Source organism: Perca flavescens, chromosome 20, assembly GCF_004354835.1.
Source record: "Perca flavescens isolate YP-PL-M2 chromosome 20, PFLA_1.0, whole genome shotgun sequence".
NCBI classification, from domain to species: domain Eukaryota; kingdom Metazoa; phylum Chordata; class Actinopteri; order Perciformes; family Percidae; genus Perca; species Perca flavescens.
Window position 1 is genome coordinate 19414741 of NC_041350.1, and position 23210 is coordinate 19437950.

Below are 23210 nucleotides of genomic sequence, written 5' to 3' on the forward strand. Positions count from 1 at the left end.
TGTCGTCATAAGGGGAAAGGTTACCTCCCCTTTTTCTGCCCACCCCCACCCCCACCCCCACCCTCCACCTTGCCTCCCCCTCTCTCCTTCTCAACAGCATTTAAAGCTACCGACACAGAAATGGCACATTCTAAGGAAAGCTCATTGTGGGACTGGCTCTAGTGGCTGTAATTCTGCACCAAGGCTGAATTTCGGGAAAGAGACTTCAGATACAGGATTAGGGGACCACTAAGGCCTATATAAAAGCATCCAAAAAGCAGCATGTCATAGGACCTTTAATGGTATTTTCACTTAACACTGATGAGAATATTAAAAAAGCAAAATGAAACACTGATAAAAGTAAAAAATAGGGGCATTATAATTAATCTAAATGGAGATTTTTCACTGCCATCAGATAAAAAGGGTTTCCTCCCTCCATAGAAAACAAAGTTAATGTCAAACATGACATCCAGATCACTTAAAAAAAATACCAACACAAGAGAATGTCAGTAAAAATTAATACTGGTACCGCCCTCTCTTTCCTCCATGTCCACCATGTCCTCCTTGGTTCCATCCCCCTCCTCTCCAACCTCCTCCTCCACCTCCACCGCGGCCTCCCCAGCCACCACCTCCTCCATCTTGTCTTTTTTGCCAGGGTGGCATCTCAGGAGGTGGGGCTTCTATCTCGGAGGGACGTCCTCCTCTATCCGGGACTCTCCCCATCAGGATCTGTAGATAAGAGACAAGACGAGATGTGTCAGAACCAAACATCAGATTTATTGGAAAAAAAATCAGACTGATCTCATAAAGTGGCGTATGTATGACACGCCAATTCGTATGCCATTTTGGCGTGTTTCAACAGTTTATTTAATTTTTTTTTTTAGCCTTCCCCAATGTTTCTTTCCTAAACCCAACCGTTCATTGTTTTCCTAAGCGTGTGACGTTGGTCACCGTCGTGTTTTTGGTGTTACTAAAGCCTTTCCCAATGTTCTTTTCCTAAACCCAACCTTTTCTTTTTTTTTGGCCGACGCCACGTGGTGTGTATGTTTACATCCGCTGTATACAGCGTAGACATACACGTTTAGGAAAGTGGCGTGTATGTTTACGCAAAGTCATGATGCCATGTTTGGGAAAAGAGAGAAAGTTATTTTATACCTTGTTGACAGCACAAGCCGTATTCTCCCTGCTGGAGCCGCTGCTGGTCTTCACCACGTTGCAGAGGTCTTCTCTGGCAGCCAGCAGCTTGGCCATGTCAACGGTGGACTGTGGCCTCAGAGAGTGTCTCAGAGGCTGGTAGGCCCTCGCCATGCTGTCCACCCTTACCTAACAAACCACACAAGGCACAAATAACATTAAATCAGCTTCTACTCCTATAATGGTCATCAGTTTAGACTCCACTGTGATGGAGAAAGAGGGCAAAAAAAAAAAAAAAACCTGATTATTATATAAACGTGCCTTGGCTCTGTCCGACCACCCAAATGACTGAACTGTGACATCCAGCCGCTTGATCAGCATCCTGCGCCGACACTCGTACTCTGAAGACAGAGCTGTGTTAATGCTGTGCAACTTCTCCTGCAGAGTTAAAAAAAAAAAAAAAAAAAAAAAAAACGCAACCACAATGAGTTAATTCAAACCACACCCAGAAACTAATATAGACACAAAAGTGCATATGACGTGGTTCATTTCAGTTTACCTACTCACCCATTGTTCACTGCATAGAGACTTCTTTAGCACTGGGTTTTCAATGGCTTCATTTGGAAGATCTTTAAGTACGTTATCAACCTACAGTGACACATAGGGTGTAATGCATTACCACTATACAAAACAAGGAAAAACAATGAAGCTGTCATATCTAAAATAGCACAATACAACAAATGAACAGGTGCAACACAATGTATGCCTAACAAGTCAAGTGTATTGGCCAACTGATTGACAATTTTTTAAGTAGGGATGGAATTAAAAGAAGGTCCCCATAGTTAACCCTTGTGTTTTCTTACCGTCAACACTGAAAAAAAATGTTCTACGTTTTTGACGCCTTTTTTTCACAGTTTGTTTTTGCTTTTTCTAACGTTTTAAAATGTCGTTTCATTTCTTCTACACATTTTCAGCGCTTATTTCTACGTCCCATATTTTCTGATCTAAAACAAAAAATTGAAAACGGGTCAATGTGACTCGAAGTCATCACAAGGGTTAAAGGAATATACTGCCCCAAAAACAAATCCTTTTCATTTGAACGGTAGAGATTGCAGATTGCAGAGCAGACAGGACACATAGGAACGTGGCCAAGAAACGGCTAATTGTGGAGCCATTTAAAAGCAAGTTAATGCCTTAAACATTGCTAATAAAACATTTTTAAATCAATATGAAACCTAACAAGAAGTCAATGCAAGGGGGCTAGTCGTGGTCTGGAATATGTTTTTGCAATACTACAATGTTCAAATGAATTTGTTCAAAGTTGGCACAACTACAACACACACTTGTTATTGGTCTTGAGTCACATCCTGGCAGGGTGACAACAAAGACTCTCGTAGTGTCACGTCGGTGGCCCGGTTATAAACGCACTTAAAACGGTATCAAACAGTCCCACCTTGTCTCGGACTTGAGAGAAAACTCCTGCTGCGTCCTGTCCTCTGGGCTCTGGTAGGTTCAGTGTTTGACAGATTGCCAGGAGCTCATGACACACCGGATTCTTTTTGTGTTTTTTGGAAACTCCTCTGCTCCTCACAATCTGTGCTGCCTGGAGCTCGGAGCTTAGAAACACTGAATAAGAAACACAGAATCATATTCTCGAATTAATCTGTGACCACACAGAGCCTGTAGCAAAGTGATGGGAATAAGGAGCACGATGTGATTACATACAGACAAACTTGAGATGATCTTTTGTATTTCGCACACTGCCCTTGATGATCCCTGAAACCAGTTCGTCATAAGGACAGTGCAGCTCTTTAAGCAAACCGCTCATCTCCACCTGAAGGCTGTCCATGTCGTCTGGAAGTAGGACAGAGAGGAAACAGGTTGAATGTGATAAACAGACAGGTTTTTTTTTTTTTTGCATCATCATCCGGTGTGAATGGATGTGGCTCACCTGGACCGGAAGTAATGCTCTCCTCCAGATCACACAGCGGCTTTAACGTGGATGTTAGCCACCTGCACAGGTTCACATACTCGGGAGAGGACAGGCCACTCTCCGCGGCTCCGAGCAGCGCCTTCTCATCCAGCAGAGGACCATCATAGCTACGTAAGGTAAGCGAGGACAGACAAATTAGCATCGAAACCTCCAGACGTTAAAAATAAGCAGTGTTTCGACCTGCTACTTTTAGAACTAGCTATTCCATTCCCTCTGTCTTTTATAAACACACAGGCTGAGAACCGAACGGGGGACTGTGAAGCTATATAAGCAAAGCTAAACAAGTAACGTAACCGCGCCATGCTAACACAGCAATTAGCTTACCCAAGCTGCTCTAACGAGTCCAAAATGTCGCACTCCATCGCTGAATCCGTGAGTTTTTTTTTCCTTTTTCTTTTCATGTGTTAGTCTACTCTAAACATGACGACGTTACGGGTACAACAGTGTCAACATAAACAGGTTTTACACCCATTCATTTCTGCTGCGCTCTCATGCCTTCTCGCAGTTTCCGGTCACGTAAGTGAGCCGGAGTGAAACGTGCGAATTTCAATCTCTGGTTCCGCTGCAATGTTTCCGCTCCAGTACTAGGGAAATAGCTACATTTTAGGAAACTGCCATTTAAAAGTCAGAATTTGACCCCGATTTTAGCACTACAATGTGATACATTTTCAAAATCATTTACTGTGAAGAATGGCTTTTGTCAGTGTTAAATTGTTTATGGAATAATACAATTTTTTCCATAAATTGGTAACAGAAAAATGATGTGTAGCTTCAAATGTGTGCATTGTATGCTTTCAAAGCAGTTAAAAGATTGAACATTAAAGGTGCAGTAGGTAAGACTTATAAAACTAACTTTCTGTCACATTTGCTGAAACTGACCCTATGTTCGAGTAGAACTACATGAAGCAGGTAATTAAAAAAATCCAGCTCCTCTGGCACCACCTACAGCCTGTAGTGTGATTTGCAAAAATCCACAGATCACTGTTCAGATGCACCAATCAGGGCCGGGGGGGTGTCTAACTCATGGATGTATTAAGAGAAAGGTCTGTGTGTCAATCACTGCTCATTCACACGCATTCATTCTCCCTTGTGGGGGGAGGGGCTTAGAAGAACATTTTGGGCTTTACCTGAAAGGAGGGAGGGACTGAGAAGTTGTCCTGAATAAGTCCTGGATCTTCCCAATCCTACCTACAGCACCTTTTAATTTATAGGATCCTCTCAAATCTGTAACACTTTGTCTTAAATGCTTTTTGTTGTTGAGCTAAAATTGACATTTTTGGGATTTTTTACAATACAGAAGCAGTATTTTATGATCTCATTGAATTTTAATAAAATCTGCAAAGTAACTAGTACAGCTTCCAACTACACGTAATGTGCCCTGTTAAATGTAGTGCAGTAAAAGCAGAAGGTCAGAAAAAATGGAAATGTAGAATACAAAATACTGCATAAATCATGATAAATTATATAAATGAGAATCTTATGCCAGTATAAATCACATTTTCCTTAAACATAATCACCATTTTAATACAGTGTCTTGTCACCTCCTTGAAGCCTTTGGAGTAGATCTCCCACTTACAATTATTTTAATTATTAGTCAATCTGTCTATCCCCCCAATGATCGACTTAAACCCATATTAATTAATTATCAGAGTTGTTGCAGATCAATTTTCTGTTGATAGAACACACAATCCTTGATATTTCTGGGTAAATGTAGCTGTCTGGATTTTACACACATTAGTACCGGTATGACTTTGAAATGCTGAAGTAGAATGTCCTGGAGATTTCAGTCCTGAGTGTTGAACTTCAAGTATTTTCTAGAGAGGAAGGAAGTTTGTTTGATCAAAAGAAACACAATGAATTCTACACAGCAAAGGATTAAAACTCACCATTTTATTATGATAATGTTATTTGATATGTCAAATTACAAGTGTATGATGTAACATAAAAACAGTTACAAACATGTGTATGCATATTTACATTATATATTTATGAAAAGTAACGAGCTACATCTGTATAAAGAAAATACAACTATGACATGAGTTATTGGGACTATACATTTTACATCATATACTTGGTATTCTCGAACCATGATAAATACCTAGACGTGTAGAAACCAATAGAACCAGAACGAGAGATGTTAAATTATAAAATGGAAACTAGGATGGACGTGAGGCACTTTTTTGAGGTTGTCAGGATGTGAAAGCCGATGGCTCTAAGAAACTTAAAGAAGAAAAAACAATAGATGCACAGGAAAGAAATATGCACAAAGAGAGAGTGAAAGAAAGGGGAAAAAAAGGGAAAGAAAACAGGCAGTGTTTACAGAATAATTAAGAGTAGTACCATTTATACTGCAAGTTTCAAAACACAAATGTCTTCCACTATTTAGAACTAATCACATAAATGTTACATCAAGCGCTGTAAGATGAAAAAAAGCTTACATATAGTATCATCAGTGCACCAAAGCATCGGAGAATTGAAACATAACCACTCAACTGCTGTGAAAAGTAACTTTAAAAACAATACACTGAAGAGAAACGGGTTTATATAGCTTTTTTTCTTTTTTAATCTACACAATGTCAAGAATGTACACTTGTATGCATTCCCAAAGATATGCACAATTTCCAAGATTGAAAGAGGATAAAAGACTAGCAGCAAAGTGGTTAAAACTGAAGTCTTGTATAATGCAGGTCAAAAAAAAAAAATATATATATATATTTAAGCAGACAGACACATGTTGCATATATAATACAGTACATGACAGGAAGTTGCACTGTGCTGGTTAATGCAGAATGAGAAGTGTTATTTCAGCATTCTCTACACTTTGTATAAATGCACGTCCTACATTTTGCTTCTCAGCCAGCAAGTTTTAATCAGGTTCATCAAACCTTGGTTCAGCTTGCAATAATGCAGGGCAATCCAATCACAATGGGAGAATATGACAACCAACCAAACATGTGGTTACACACCAACCCTGCACGCACACAGCCAGCACATTAGAAACTAACACACACACACACACACACACACACACACACACACACACACACTTGTGGGCACACAAGAACGCACATATAGTAACAGTCGCGTACCCACACACATGCACAAGTGTCCACTTCATCACACAGAGCAATCAAACATCTAAAAACTCACCGTCATGGTTATATGCTGTTGGGGATTTAGGGTTTAACAGTCGTTCATAGCTGATTTTCTCTGTCAACATAATAAAATTAGTGATTGTATCTAGCAGCTTTATATGTATGTATATATATATATATATTTATGTGTGTGTGTGTGTGTGTGTGTGTGTGTGTGTGTGTATGTATATATATATATATATATATATATATATATATATATATATATATATATATATATATATATATATATATATATATATATATATATATATATATATATATATATATATATATATATATATATATATATAAACAAACTTTGAAACAAGTGGACTGCCACTGCTGTACCGTGTTAGCACTATCCTTCCTTCTACCGTACAAAACTAGAGAGAAACTCTATTAGAAGCTCAATAGTCATTACCATCACAAACGCCCTCTACTTTTCAATGTGAAATAATACTAAAAGGTGACCTATGTACATAATGCTGTCAATTGAAGCTACAGTATATGCTGACAGCAACGATAAATACAGCTCTATCTTTAAAATTTCAAAGACAAAAAAGCTGGGATTATTATCAGAACTTAAATATAGTGTTAAGTATTTACATGTTGTTTGGAGTTTGGTACCAGGGGTTGGTCATCTGCCTATATAGCTTTAAAGTGTCCTGTCCCGTCACTGACTCAGTCTGCAGAGAGGTCAATGTGTTTCCCACGTTAGAAAGTTTGCATAGAAAGTAAAGGGAGCGTTGGTCGGGGTGGAATTAGGAAAATAAATGTTCCTCCTGTAATCCAGTTATGTCGAGACCAAGGGGCCAATACATCATTTTTAACCAGGAGTGACAGGAGGTGAGAGGAGATGCATATCTGTTAGCAACAGCACATTGATGCTGTACCAAATCTGCTGTTGAATACTGAGGTAAATCCCAATTAGCACTAATTTCAAATATGCCAATGCCTTAGTTAGGGATAATTTCATTGGTTATTGCAGCCAGAAGTCCAAACTGAACTGTTATTACTGTTGGGAGTTTGCTGTTGTTCAGACTAGTTTGAGTCACCAATGGTTTTGTTCAATTTAAAATGTTCTACACTTTTGGGTGGGAAATGGGATTCAAACACAACTAGACTCCCTGTTTCCCAAAGGATCTTAAAGGAGTAGTTTGACATTTTGGAAATGATGCTCATTTGCTTTCTTGCTGAGAGTTGATGAGAGGATTGATACCTCTCTCATATCGAGCAGTTACATATGTAGCTAGAGCCAGCAGCCAGTTAGCTTAGCTTAGCTTAAAGACTGGAAACATGGGGAAACCCGGCTCTGTTCAAAAGTTACCAAATTGTTCTATCGGCATCGCAAAAGCTAATTAATTAACATTTATATCGTGTTTATTTAACCTGGAGAAAAAAAGAGAGGAAAAAAAAAAGAAGTAAAAATGACAAGTTGTGGTTTTACAGGTTATGTTATGTGTGGGACTATTTCTTGGCCCGGCACAGTAACTTCCTAGAGTTTTTGCATGGCATACTCATGTTGACAACAGGACTCCAGGAAGTCACTGTGCCCACCCAAGAAATAGTCCCACAAATTGGCTTAACAACAGACAGATCCGACCGTGGAATCGATCTTCTTGTCTAACGTTCAGAAAGAAAGCAATTAAGTGAATTTCCCCAAAATGTCGAAGTATTCCTTTAACAGTTTGATCGTCTCTTTGTTCAATAGACAAAGGTGCTCCGGGAAAAAGGACGCTGTTACAAGTCAAAGCCCTAATCACATAGTCAGTGGTGACGTTACAAGACACCAAATCAACATGTGCATATGAAGAGCTACACACACCATACACACGTACACATACATAACACCTGTATGTTTTTAAATAGCTAAGATACTCAACATTCCTGAAAACAATGCATTCATTCATCCAGGGCCTGTTAAATGAAGACATATGGAAGGAGTGGACTTTTGAGGAACAAAGAAATACTACATTTCAGAGGGGGGAATAAAAGGAAAACAAAAAGAAAAAACTGACTCATGGGACAAACATGGAAATTTAGAGAGGGTGCTGCAACCAAAGCTTGGAGAGCAGTGCTTTCAGGAGGGTTTTCCCCCATGCTAAATCAAATGTTAAATTAGTCAAATTTATGTACAGAGTAATTGTAAAATCTGAGGGATTCTACATAAAAAAAAAAACGAGAAAAAAAAAACTAATTTAAGTGCCTCATCATTTAACCAAGGAGCACCGTCACCCCTTTACTCACCGAAACAAAACTTGCTGGTTGAGCAACATTTCAGCCTTTTGTTGTTTCCCAAATAATTATAAAATGAGCAGAAAAATAACAAATGAGACACAGAAACACCAATTTCACTACAGCAGTAAATAACTGGACTAAAACTGAAATTCACTGGAGTAAATGAAATTGGTCATGTCATTGGTTTCAATTTAAATGGTTCAAGAGGTTCTAATGCTATTTTCATGATGTGGGAAAAAAAATATTATATAATAATATAATATTTTGGGGAACCCGGCATGGTAAAGTCATTACCATTCTTCCCTTCTAATCATGGAATCAATCCCTTTTTTATTTTGGAATGCAATCAAATGTTTTAAACCACCTCGGGAAAGCAAGGTCATCATTTCAACATCTTCTTAATGAATGTCAAAAAGCTATACCTTTTTTTTTAAAAACAAGCTAACTTTTGAGTTTCTTTTTTTTCAACATTCGATGGAAAGGAAAACAAGGAATTGGCCATACAACCACCACATCAACATCTCTCAAAGGTTAAAATTACACTACATATGGTGGTTAATGTACCACAAGAATTTGAGAGGGTTACCTTTACTCTTGGGGGAGGGGGAGGGGGGATACCATTTCTAGTGCACTTTTCTCTGTCTAGTAATTACATTGTCAGCAAATGCTTAAGCCATGAAGGAAAGGCCACTGTTACCCAACTGTAAATTCACAAAAAAGCAACAACATATCCCTTTTTAGCATACTCAAACAGCAAGTATTTTTTCTGAACGCAGAATTTTTTTTTTGTTTTTTTTTGTCATTAAGTTGTCGCTCTCTGTACAAAAGACAATTTTCCTTCATAAAGTTACACATTTCTTGCAGTAGAGTTCTGACATTTATGGCCTGGTTTTTCTTGTGTGTGTGTGTGTGTGTGTGTGTGTGTGTGTGTGTGTGTGTGTGTGTGTGTGTGTGTGTGTGTGTGTGTGTGTGTGTGTGTGTGTGTGTGTGTGTGTGTGTGTGTGTGTGTGTGTGTGTGTGTGTGTACAGGTGTGTTTAGTAACCTCTCCAAGTCTATTAAGCTTGACGCTGCCTACACCTCTTCTCCTTAGATTAAGCTCCTGAACTTAGCTTGGTGCTCAGAGCTCCCACAAAGCATATGGTTTGTCCTCCACTGCTGCTTGTCGGCGACAAACACAAACTGAAATCTCCAAAAGCCCTCAGAGCTGGGGATCAACAACATATCACCCCGTCTGAGAGGGGAATGAAAAAAGGATGCCGGCTTTTAATTTTCCGCTTTTATCCACTTCCTGTGTTAGCTAGCTTTGAGGGTGTCCCAGAGTCCGCCGTTAGGTCACCCCGCGGCCTTGTGCTTGCCCCCGCAGCAGCGGCAGGCCTCGCCACAGTGGTGGCAGGCGCGCAGAGGCAGGTAGCAGCACATGCAGGGCGCGATGAAGGAGAGCGCCACCAGGGCCAGCCAGCGCAGGCAGAACTGCTCGTCAGATGTGTCACATGAGCACGGGTCTGAGAAGTCGCCCTCGGAGTCAGACATGCAGTGGTAGAGCATGCTCTCGGCGCACAGCATGCAGCTGACTTTGTAGATGCACTGCTTGATCGGGTCGGGGGCGTCTTGGCACTGCCCCCGCCAGTTGTCTTCGTGGTTGAACATCTCCCGACAGTAGATGCAGCGCGAACGCTCGCCGTCCTCTCGCCGCCGCCGGCCCTTCTTGGACTTGAGCAGGGGCGAGGGCTGAGTCTTGATGGCTGTGTCCTTGCCCATCCCCATACCTGTTCCAATGCCCATACCAGGGCCAGAGTGGGAGTCCCCACAGGGGCCATCAGGAAAGAGGTACTCGCACTTCTTACTGTCCAGTTTGTGGAAGGCGGTGGGGAAGTCCAGGTCCTCGCGGTCGGCCTCCTGTTTCCACATGACAGGGTGGCGGTAGTCCTCATAGCCGCGGATGAGCACGTCTTTGCGCGGGTTGATGCGAACAATCTCCTCTTCGTCCATGTGAAAACTGACATGACGAGTCGACTTGAAGGAGACCTTGACAAGCGGAGAAATTGAGAATTAGTTGGATTGCTCGACGTGAATGAAATGATGTTGATATGTGATCGGTTGTGTGGATGAGAGGCAGACCTGTGGAGGCAGGTAGCGGCGGTTTCTGGAGGGGAATTCGTCGAAGGGTTGGGCACGGACGTAGCAGCTCCCGAACGACTCGGTGGAGACGACGTTGTTCAGGGGAGAGAAGGGCTCTTTCATCGGGGTACAGATGGAGGGAGGCTCGTCACACACCTGGGGAAATGCAGAAAAAAACATCCATTTAAGTTTGATAGATGGTTTGTGGAAATGAATTTGAAGAAGAACTCGATACATCTTGCGTGTCCCCTCAGAAGGACGCACATCAAAGAAACATCTGACATTATTGATCAATCGATTAAGGTTACTTAACTGAACAATGACAAAATAAGTATTGATTGAAGCCCTTAACGTCTTGTCATTCTCACATTCTATGTTACAATCAAATTGTCAAAAGCACTGATGGTCGATCAATTCAGTTTTCTTGACAACTGTTTTGAGCGGTGTGTAGGCCGTGTGTGTTCCACTTGTAACCACCAGGGGGCAGCCTGTGCCCACGCTCGGCCAAATGAGTGTGCGGTGTGGTGATGACTCAAGGCCCTTCTGTTAAGAACTCCGAGTTCCCATCAGCCTTGCATGTGTTCCTACAAACATTTAAACGATGATGAAAAATATCCAAACACGGGCCTTTTAAAAAAAACTTGTACTTGAAGTAGCGAACAAAAAAAAAGAGAGAAATGTTGGAAACGGTATGAGGCCGGGCGAACATTCCTTCCACCTCACGCCAAACAATCTCCTAATTACAAGAGGGACGCTCACTGTTGACATCAATCAGAAGGATATGTCCATAAATAACATCTTGTAATGCCACAGTCCGCATCAAACACAAAATTTTAAATACAAACACCGCAAAAACATATTTCTAGAAATAAAATAAATAGTTAGTTATAAATCCAACAGAAGTGGCCCAATACTTCAGTACTCATGGCAACAACATCAAAAGGGATGGCTATTCATGATTCATGCCTGCAGAGGTGATGAGAGATGGGGGAGGATTGTCAGTTATTACATCAAGAGCTGTGTGATATTTCATGTCCAGCATCATTTCAGCACAACCATCTGTATATCTCCCAGCTAACATATGCAAATTACATGAAAATAAGCAGAATTGGGGATGATTTTAAAAACTTTCTCAATACAGTCTTTTATAGATAAACTGTCTGAAAATGATCCAAATCAACTGCAAAATAAAGGGTCTTCAAGTTATAGCTCTCTTCAAGTCCCACACACAGTGATACACCAACATGGACACACGCCGAGGTAGCTTCACACGTACGAGTTCGATCGCACCATATTCAAGCCCTGTACACACTGGCTAGCGGTCCCTCTTTTCCCACACACACACCCCGACCTCATCAAGGCAGGGTTAGTCCTCCTCTCTTCTCCTTCTCCCACCCTCTCTCTCTCTCTCTCTCCCTCTCTCTACTCTGTGTGTGGAGGAGGCTGCTGGCTCTGGTTAGTCAGTGCTGTGTGTAAAGGAGCCCACGCCAGTGCTTTAACGCACAGCGGAAATCTGGTTTGCTCCCAGTTGCTGCTACAGTAATTACTGTCCTGTGGTTGCTAAGAGATGCTTCCTTTGACTTCTTTTTTTTTTCCCTCTTTCTCGTCTTTTTTTCCCCCCTCTCTCTCTCTCTCTCTCTCTCTCTCTCTCTCTCTCTCTCTCTCTCTCTCTCTCTCCTCCGCTTGCTTTGCCCCCCTCCTCCCCTCTAGACTGCTAACACATGGTGTGTGTATGTGTGTGACTTTGCTCCCTCTTTGCCTCCAAACATACCAAGTGGTGTAACGCACATCCACAGCGTCTGCAGGGGAATGTGAGGAATAGGAGACAGTGGAGGGAGAGAGAGAGAGAAGAGAGAGCTGAACAGGAAAAAATGACTGTGTGTGTGTGTGTGTGTGTGTGTGTGTGTGTGTGTGTGTGTGTGTGTGTGTGTGTGTGTGTGTGTGTGTGTGTGTGAGAAAGAGAGCGAGAGGCCAAAGAGTCTGCCGAGGGAATGTCATAAACTAGCTCCAGCTGGAGAAATGCAGCACAGAACTTAAAAAGCCAGATGACAGCTGTGTGTGTATGTGAGGGAAAGAAAGAAAGGAGCGAGGGCTGGGGGGAACCGACTTGGGCTTCCTTTTTAAGCGCTTGCCTAAGCCCCACCATTCAAAGGCATGCGTGGGGGCCAATCTGGAGCTGAGCTGACCCGAGAGGAGAGGAGAGGAGAGGAGGTGTGATCCCAGGGGCTCAGGACGGGGAAGGCTGGGGTCGGCCTACAGAACATGCTAGACCTCTGCATCAGACTGAGAAAAGAATGGAGAAGAAAACATGATGTGCATGCTCGGATGTTTGATCACACACTAAATGGTTTCTGTCTGTATATACTGTATCTATGTGTTTCTCACACTCTAAAAATAGGGCTCTGCTTAAATGAGGCAAGCCACAAGTGGTGCTCATCTCTGTGTCTTGTTAACTTAAAAAAACCAACAAATACAGCCAAGTTCTGGGCTACTCCCCATGTATCTCTTTAACAAATGGTTCGACATTTATACGCTCATTAGCTTTGTTGCAGAGGGTTAGATGAGAAAGATCGATACCACTCTCATGTCTGTAGGCTAAGCTACAGCCAGCAGCTGGCTAGCTTAGCTTAGCATAAAGACTGGAAATGGGGGGAAACAGCTAGCCTTGCTCTGTCTAAAGGTACAAAAAAAAAAAAAAAACCTGCCCAGCAGCACCTCTAATGCTCACTAAAACATGTTATATCTTGTTTACTTAATTTGTACTAATTAAAACAAAGTGATCTAATATTTTAGGTAGGTGGATTTTGTTACCTTAGAACAAGGCCCTTCATGCTAAGCTAAGCTAACAGGCTGCTGGCTGTAGAGCTTCATATTTAACAGAAGCATATGAGATTGATATCAATCTTCTCATCTAAATCTGAGCAACAAAGCTAATGAGCCTACTTCCACAACTGTCCTTTTAACACTCTTCTTCCTGGCTCCAAGGTGCTTTTATTGAGCACTATTGAAACACACCAAACCTATCTGAAAGTGTCTGAAAACGTCCTGCCAGCGCTAAATTAGATGCGGATGTTTTCCTGTGGCATTCGGGATGGGACAACAAAAAAACACATTTTTCTTTGTAGTAGCGGAAGGACTGTGGTGGTACTGCATAATTCCTGGCAGTGGGTCATCACAGCTGAGAAGGGTGTTGTGCAACCACGTTTTTTTTGTTTATGGGTAAAATATGTTGCATGTGCATATAGTGTGTGTTTCTGAGTGAGCCGAAGAATGTGGTAAGCTTGTGAAGGGCATAAAAGTGGGCGCTGAGCCTCAGTGGACAGGATGTGGGTGGAGGAGACTGTCTTGAATGCATGTACATTGACACACACACACACACACACACACACACACACACACCTCCTCGCACATGCACAAGTCAAACGCTTTTAACAATGCAAGGCTATCATGAATTCCAGTAAATTTTAACAAGATTTTTTTTTTTTAGAGATGTCTGAATCTAATCAAGGAATTAACAAGGCTTGATGGTGACCTTCCATGCTGATGAGACACTGGTGTCTGTTTTCTCAACAAGGTCACCCCAGGACCCATCTCTTGCTTCTAAAGGGGGCCCGTCAATAATACAAACCACAGGCCAGAACATAGAGGGCCAGATGTACGTACATTTGCGAAAGTAGTGTTATCAGCGACTATGTGGCCAACCCACAGAAAGCGCACGTGATACAGCTTATGTCGTAATTACCAAACATGCAGTTCATCAGGTAATCGCCGCCTTTTCCCGCCCACTATACCGTAAATTGCGCGCATTTAAAAGCGCAATTGAATGAGCGATGGCAAAGAAATCCTGCTTGATGCGTGTTATTTCGGCATTAGTGGTGTGGAAATGTATGTATTGACTAGTGCGCTGTAGCAGGTACTGATGCTATGATACGGCTGAGTGCAGACTACGATATTCCCACTGCTGATGACTATGTTTGAAATGATCCTGATGCCAATGTTTGTAATGTAGCGAGGAGTTTAACAACTGCTGGAATGGAATGTGAACGCTGAGTCGGAGATTCAATGTCCTCTTTGATTTCTTCCAGTAACTCTAATATTGCATGGCTGCTTAATCTGTAACGCTTAAAAAGTGTGGTCCTTGTGGCGAAAATCTTTTCAGCTCGTCTCCATGGCCTATGTCTTCGTCTTGCTCGGATTACTGCTGCCATTTCACCAGGAGGCATACGCCTCAAAATAGAGGCGTGCTTTCACGGGTGGATTTTGTACATACCGCGGAATACATAATTAGGCGCACTTTACGCTTCTCCTCCCATCTCTTTATGGGAAACTCCCACTTTCCCCTTCACCCACCCATGAATGCATATGCATGACACGGAAAAAGCGCATTTTCATTTCCCGCGACAGGCAGTCTGCGTTTTTACCTCAGTGCGGCCTATTTGGACATACCCCGCCATGCTTTTACGCGCACGTTGCGAAACAAATAAGCCCGAAGTGGGCGCAGAAGCGTTTGTACATCCGGCCCAGAATGTTCTATATATATTTTTTTCTATACCATACACCAAATTTCTCTCCGAGCCTGTGTCAGCTGAGACCATGTTTTATCAGGTTATCTGCACGAACAGTGATTTGACTTTATGATGGAGTGTAAAGCAACACACCTTTTTGTGTGCTGGTATTTGCTAGTTCTCTGGCTGCGGCACTTGCCACTGGTTCACTTGTCTTTCTGTGTAGCCCAGGTCTCCGACCGCAACATTCGGATGCCAAATCACCATGGTGACACCCTCGGTGGCTCACTCACTGAACCTTGTGAACACCCCCTTCTACCCCCCCCCCCCTCCCGCTGCACCCCACCCCCCTGCTGCCTAGCAACAGCGGTGCCATTGGATTTCCTGTGTTCAGGCCGATTCCTTAAAGAGGAACTTTGCCACAGGAACGGCAACGCAGCTCTCCCTCCTTCTGCCTCCTCCTCGAGTCCACATAGTACAGGATGTAAGATACTAGGCAGGTCAAAGGTGACAACAAGCCTCTGACAAGTGCTAAAAACTAAGTCATGGGAGGTACAGTGTGATGTCAAAGCTCCAGTTCAAGCTTGTTGAACTGGAGGGGCGTTTTCACTAAACAGTCAGCAAAAACTAGAAACACCATGCAGTGTAATACAACAGCCCTGCATAAATACTTGTTGAGGCTACTATTTTGGTCATTTGTGTTTTGACTCAATTATTTAGTACGTTTTCAAAGCTGTACCTTTTGTGTACACCACAAACTACAGCGTAGAAAAAAAGACCTGAATCAACACCTATCTAAAACAGTGGCAAAAGTAATTAATTTTATATTTCACAAAGGTAGCAGCACCTATTGCAGGACTGTTGTATGCACTGGGTGGCTTCTTGTCACTCGCTGTAAGTGTGCAGTGTCTTTTCACCTACTTTGCAATCAGTAGAACAGGTGACTGACATTCCTGTAACAGGCCCAGTATCTTAAACAAATGAACATGGGTGTGTAGACTTGAACTATATACCTGCTGCCTTTCTCCTGCTAACGAGAACACGACGGTCAATAGAGTTCCACATGCCAGGAACAGGGCAAATATATACAACTCTTAAACATAACGCCCCTTAACAGTTCTCAACCTGTCAACGAAGATTCAGTTTGAAGATCAGTGAAATCACAGAGCATTTTCACGAGCTGCATTTGAACAACCAGCTCCTGAGGCAATAGTTATTATATCCGCATCAATTGTAACATGAGTGACAGCTACCAAGTTAGAATGATAGAGACAGCTAAGCCTGCCCTAGCACATTCGCTGGCCAACACCCAGCTCCACCTCAGGGTCTGGCTGGCACTGGTTAAACACCTGTAAATCTCCAAGAACAACTGTTAGAAAACAAAGGCAGGTGTCAGCGCCTGGGTGGGATGCGTCAGGACTCAAGCATATGGCTCAGGTTCAAGCTATGACCTGCCTCCTATTTAATAGTGAGGGAGGGTTGAGTAATAAAACTAACACAAAGATACTTAATAAAAAAAAGAAGAAGAAAGAATCCTGTTTCTTTTTTTGTTTGTGAATGTGCGATAGGTAGCCAGACTCCTCAAAGTCAGCAAGATAAAATGTATATTAAATATTCTTATATATTCTTCACACCAAAACTCTAAGCCAGAACCTCTCACTCACCGGTAGTCCATCCTCGGGAGTATCCCCTTCCCCAAATGGCCGACAACCTGGAAGAGAGAAGAAAGAACCCAGAGGGAAAAAGATGAGAGGGCTGACTTGATCACGTTATACTCTTAAACCACGGGCTTACAGGCACTGTTACAGTTAAATAAGCAACTAAAGGCTTACAACAGTACTAACAGCACACGATCTATTGATCAGCATTGCCTGTGGCATATATACCATAATTAAAACCTCACACAGTCACCAAAAGAATTATTGACTAGCATCAGGTTTTTGTACATTACAAAGCCTGTATAATAGCACATACACATATAGCACTTTTTAGTGTCTTAGATACAGTACCTACATTTCATTGACAAATACATGGAAAGACTTGTTTTTGGAACTTAACCACTAGGGGGCAAAACCCCACAGAACACCAGTGAAATTGTGTTCCACTTCCTTGTGCTATTTTCAAACCTCAGATACAGCTCTAAGAACATGTGTAATTTATATTGTATTTATCGAAACCACTCCACACTCAATGGATGACATTTCCTCTCCAAAGCACATTTAAACCAACCGATTTACATCGCTGTTTCTTGTCAGGCCAGAATAGGACAAGACTTCTGCTTTGCTCCGACTGTAGCCGTATGGAGAAATGAAAGCTGCTTTGTGTCAGTGGGGCACACAGAAGTTAATGAAATATGCATGTCTAGAATAATGTAACCCCAACCTCGGCTGAAATGCCATGTGCCATTTCCGCATCAAAAACCCCTCGTCTGCTGATGCTGGAGTCAGAGCTTGTGTTTCAGTCTGACCATGTTACAGCTTTGCGTTACCACTGAGAATAAAACTGTGCATGGTGTAACCCGAGGATATTTTTACACAAAATGCTATTTTGTTAAACCCTTTTCTACTAATAAAGCACGGTGACATGTTTCACATCGAAGGCACCTTAATGAAACCACCTAGAAGTACAGATTAAATACGGCATCAGATTTTAAAAATGTCTTTGTGTTCATACCTGTTGACAGCAACAACAATGCCTAACTATCTTTTTGTGTAATTTAGGAGTTGCTGTCATTTGTCTCAATGCTGCATCCTTGGTCGTATTATTTAGGCAACATCAAGTTAAAGGTTTTCTGGTTTTCTCTGCCATGCATGGCTAGAGATGTCATGAATGAATTCCAACAACAAAAGTGAAGAGAAATGTAGATGATATTTATTATTGTTATAATATAATAACAAAAATGTATACATGTCATGCAACATGTTAGCCACAGGTCTGGCTCCAAATCTGATTTGACATGTGTTGCAAGTTTAAGAGCAACTCGACTGTAAAATGACATTTTAAGTGAATAATCTGAAAAATAGATTAGTAGAGTAAATTATATTGGTTTAGGTCAGTATGATGGGTTATGCATTCCAGTTGCATGGTTAAGACAAGTATTGTCATTTTACCCAGCCTTAATAAACACACAACCCTACTACGTCTCAAAAAAAAAAAAAAAAAAAAAAAAAAAAAAAAGCTAACCTAGCACTTGATTTTCATGATAGAAGAGAACACTGTTAAAGAAACTTAAAAGAAGAGAAAAAACATTTCCACTGGGATGAAGGAGAAACTGTTTGTACCTAGGGCATCAAGAGATTCTTTGTACAACTTAGGTTTACTTAATTAGGATCACTGAAGCCTCATTTAAAGCACCGATGCATCAGTCAGTCTGTCTGCATTTAGGGATGGAATACAGCTATACAGAGGACCGAAGGATTCGCTGGGCTTGTTAGACTGTGTGTGTGTGTGTGTGTGTGTGTGTGTGTGTGTGTGTGTGTGTGTGTGTGTGTGTGTGTGTGTGTGTGTGTGTGTGTGTGTGTGTGTGTGTGTGTGTGTGTGTGTGTGTGTGTGTGTGTGTGTGTGTGTGTGTGTGTGTGTGTGTGTGTGTGTGTGTGTGTGTGTGTGCGCGCATTTCTTCACTACACGGGGAAAGAGGCTTCCTGCAGCACGACTCTGGCAGTGCTGGGCCGCGAAGCAGCCTGAGCCATGTGCCCGACGTTGCCATGGCAACAGAGGGCTGCAAGACTGATACACACACGTGTGCACACAGGCAAAACATATTCTTCCCCCCTCCCCCCACACACACATTCACGCAGCAGTCCAGCAGCAGAACGATGCAACAGGAATACAGAAGAACCTGCCTGCTAAAGAGCGGCATTACACAACGAGAGAGAGCGCGAGACTCACCATCACCTGCTGTAGCTGACATTCACAGGAAAGAGCTGAAGCATTTACTAGCAGACAGACATTGTACAGCCTCTGGGTGAGGGGAATGTGTTTAAGCACAATGGCCAACCTTCCTCCCCTCATCCTGTTATGTGAACTGAACTAGGGTTTCAACTATTTTCATTCAGATCATTTTCTCAATGAATCATTTGGTCTATGAAAAGAAAATAGTGAAAAACATTCATGGTGCTTGTTGTCCAACTAGTAATTTATTGAATTCAGTTAAAACGGTCAGCTAGCTGAGCTCTCACACCAACCAAGCAGCCCTGACCTCTGGTATAACATTGTCATTCTTTCAATGACAATGTTATATGTTTAAAACTATTCACAATTCTTTGGATTGATCGTCCTCTTCAATTAAAAATTCCCAGGCAGAGCTATTTGCAAAGCAAGCCCGACAGTTGTTGCCCATGCTTACCTTGTACCTAGACTATGTGTGGACTTGTGCCCAAGAAATACAAATCTCAGATAAGCACTTGTGGGTAAGAGGCGACTGATGCCTCGTAGCGATAAGCCTTTACGATATGTTCTGCTGTACCTCCTCTATGCTCCCTAGGGTTCCCAGGTCTAGAGAGTAAAGGAGATTATAGCTCCCCAACCAGCCTGCCTGCCTCTTGTGTAACATTGGGCTGGGTGGCAGATTGCTGAGCTGGCGATTCTCCTGCTAATTGGATGACTTTGCAACCTCTGGCACTGTACTGAAAAATATTACTTATCAGGACCCAAAGCTGTTAACTAATCTGAGACCCAGCTCCACCCAAGTGTAATATCTAGTTTAGCATGAAAGAAAAAGATGTATAAATGCCATCCTGAACACAGACAGACCAAACCCTACCTTTTTTAGACTAGACTAGCCAGTCCTCAAACTTTAGCAGCACAAAAGCCCAACCTGATCAAATTTCTTCTGACTAAAGCTCTGCCCCTATCTCAAGTTGCCACCCATTCCATGTGCCCCCCCCCCCCCCCACATCCCCCACCGGTCCACATATCACCCACTGTGTTGCCTTGCCAGTCTCTACAGGAAATGGGGAGTTTATCTGGGCAGCTGGCACTGATAAGATAATGCAGGAGGGGTCATGCTTGGGTGAATGAGCAGGTAGCAGTGGGGGGGAGTCATCAACTCTAATCAACGCTATGCATCTCTCCTAGAACAGATGCTAGGTCAGCCATTACAAGCCAATGACAAACAGGCAGGATTACAGGCTGGAGACACCCACTAACAGAAAGCATGCCATGTTCATACACATACACCCGTATCATTTTACACGTATTGGATGGCTGCCAACACACATCGTATAGTGCAACCTCACAAAGGGAATTCATCAAAACTGGTCTTTTTGTTTTTAAAACACACACACACACACACACACCTTGGTTGATGTCCTCAATGGCCCGACGTATGCCCCGGTCAAAGGCACGGGCGTCAGCAGGGCTCTGGAAAGTCAGTCCGAACTTCTTGTCGTTGATCCTCCAGTGGTGGAAGATGGGGTTGACCTTGTTGTATATTACGTCTTTCTGCAGGACACACTCCAGCACCACCTGAAAACGCACAAACACAGTTTGCGCTCAGTGGCATTGTAGCTACATTTGGTAAAGCTAAAGGTAGTACGCAGACTGGCAGCTGCATCATTTAAAAAGGTTAACAAATGATGAGACTCACTGGGGAACACACGTCCTTAAGTCCTTCATCTTACTCCTCACCCTAAGTTGTTTAAATGTGCCACATTCAATCATTCCACAGCAGCATGAGTAAGGGAATAGAGCGAAAGAGATTGAGAGTAGAGGCCTGCATCTGGAACTATACATAACTCCAGAGTTTTTAAAATAGAAAACGAAAAAAACAAAAGAAATCATCCTAAACCCAATAATTTCACATACCTCTTTGGATAATTTGTAAAACACATACTAAATGGTGGGGTCTTTATTACAGATGATAAAGTTGGAGAGCAGCGGTGGTGGCGGAAGAAGGGGGGGGTGAGTATGTTTTGGAGCCAGGCAGCCCAAATGTGTGGCAGAGAGAGACTGTTTCCAAAGCCTATTATTAATCAGGGCTACTGGGCTGCCTCCCGGCCTTCCTCTAGGCAGATTAAATGAAATGAGAGACGGCCATTACAGTCTTTGAGGTTTTTTACCGACGTGCACGAGAGGTGGCTTAATGGGGTGTGAATGTGTAAGCGTGCGCATGGTGATCTGCGTGAGAGAATGCGTGAGCACAGGTGTGATGAAAAGCTCAATGACCCAAGTGCTACACCGTGCATCTTCGCAGTGCGAATGCCTTGTCAGAGGATAACGGTCACAAACCAATACTCGTCTAGTGAAAACAGATGGCACCGTTCCCCGTCGATCTGGACAACAGTCAACAGGCACGCTTTAAGAGGCTGATATACGTGGCAGCTGTACGAGAGGTTAGTGATATGTGTGTGTGAGAGGGTGCACACACAAGTCTACATTTCACTGTGAATGTCTGAGCGAGAGATGCTTTTTATCCTCGTTGCAAGTGTACCGCAACATCATTTTTCTGCATGTGAAAGATGCGTCTAACAAAATCTGTCCTCATGTCACTGTTGCCTACATTCCTCCCCAAGAAAAGCAGGGGCAAAGGTTAAGCCTCTGTGTTTACCCAGAGCCAGTGGATGAAGGGAAGAAAGAAGAGAGGGATGGAAGTGAGGAGGATCGGGTGGGGGGGGCGGTAGGGGTGGGCCTCTGGGGCTGATTGTGGAGGCGAGACTGAATGGAGCCGGAGCGGGTAAGGTGAGCGCACAGCGAGTTCGACAGAGGAGGAAGTATCGCAGTTGCATGGAAGGACAGGATACTTAACACCGCATTCCACACTGTGCTCAGAGAAAAGAGAGGAGGAGGAGCCACTCGGACAGAAACGGAACAGAGGAGGAGAGGGACGGAGACAGACGGAGGTGAGACGTGCAGAGAGTAGTGAAGAGATAGCATGAGAGCGGAAATAAGGGAGAGAGAGAGAGACTAACGTTTACGTGCATATAAGAAACCAAGCGGGAGAAATCGGGCTTCAATGTACGAATACCGACATCAGAATTGTAATAATCCTTTCAAGATGCTTGAAAATTAGAATCGTAACTGTCTTGGAATAAAACGGCGTTATGTTTTGAGCATATAAAGACAATTTGCTGTGGTGTATCAGAAATATTGATATAAAAGTATGAAAGATGGCATGCAATTAGTTAAGTTAGTTGGTAACTAAGTTTTGAACGCTTAGTAAGAGCCTTTGGTTGAAACTGATACACATTTTTCCATTGACCAAAGAAAAGCCTCTTTTGCTAACAAAGATAAGTCAAAACAATCAAATGGCAAGGTTAACAACTGTATGGAGTGGGCCCTTTCCCGAAGATAAAGCTTTTTAGAATAAGCCTGGACTACACCACATCCACAGCAATATCAATCAGAGGGAGTCAGACGATGAACGTCAGGAAGCGAGGTGAGAGCTTTGCCAGAGATTTGTCATAATGCGAGAGCCAGTATGGTAAGTAATCATCAACCAATTAGATCTGTAGTTTTTAAGAGAATCTGAGTAAAAGAGAGAGAGAGAGAGAGAGAGAGAGAGAGAAAAAGGGAGGGAGGGGGCAGGGCGGAGAGTGATTGGTAGCTATATGGAGAGCCAGCTGAGTCATCACCAGTACACTCTGTGCCGCATCACTGCGCTTATAGACAGATCCCCTCTACCTCCTCCGTCTCCCGTCTATCTGGCTCCACCTCTGTTTCCTGCTCTTTGACTATACACATCTCTCTTTCCCTGATTCCTCTCATATCTTATGCACCCCAATCACCTCATTTCTACCAGCCAGAATCGTGCCTCTGTGATTTTAAAATAACTGCATCTCGGATCTGTGTATTCCTCTATCTAGCTCAAAGCTGTGCTTTTTATGTTTTGATTCTGTCCATTTCTGGCTAAATTAAAACACTGAAATGATATCCCTTAAGACAACAACAAAAATACATAGAAAACAAGCAATTTCCTTTTCTGTGTTTTAGACATAACAAATCAAACGGCCTTTCAAACATTCAGAGGCTGTTCCTTCCCCTTTTTTTCCTGTTTTCAACATCACTCGTACAACATAATTACGGTCTTTCATTTACCTCTGAAATCAAAACACTGACGTTACTGTTTTAGACAATACTGTGGTAACAAGTACTGATATTGCCCTGCG

The 23210-nt window shown here is 42.6% G+C and overlaps 2 protein-coding genes across 2 annotated transcripts in view; both read right to left on the reverse strand.

Annotated features, from left to right (window-relative positions):
* Positions 1-203: 203 nt before the first annotated feature.
* fam98b (family with sequence similarity 98 member B) lies at positions 204-3656 on the reverse strand. The gene is made up of 8 exons (XM_028566243.1): positions 3431-3656; positions 3065-3213; positions 2839-2967; positions 2567-2739; positions 1681-1761; positions 1435-1551; positions 1135-1302; positions 204-708 (listed from the first exon to the last, which is right to left on the reverse strand). Exons 1-8 carry the CDS (start codon positions 3505-3507, stop codon positions 496-498), a joined length of 1107 nt encoding a protein of 368 aa, XP_028422044.1. The 5' UTR covers positions 3508-3656; the 3' UTR covers positions 204-495.
* Positions 3657-9492: 5836 nt separating this feature from the next.
* The window catches only part of spred1 (sprouty related EVH1 domain containing 1), a 36685-nt gene continuing 22967 nt past the window's right edge, over positions 9493-23210 (reverse strand). Inside the window, exons 4-7 of the mRNA XM_028566239.1 lie at positions 20403-20571; positions 16770-16816; positions 10601-10756; positions 9493-10507 (exon numbers count right to left, since the gene is read on the reverse strand). Of these exons, the coding sequence (XP_028422040.1) occupies positions 9815-10507; positions 10601-10756; positions 16770-16816; positions 20403-20571 (1065 nt within the window). The 3' untranslated portion in view covers positions 9493-9814. The remainder of the gene's footprint in view (positions 10508-10600; positions 10757-16769; positions 16817-20402; positions 20572-23210) is intronic.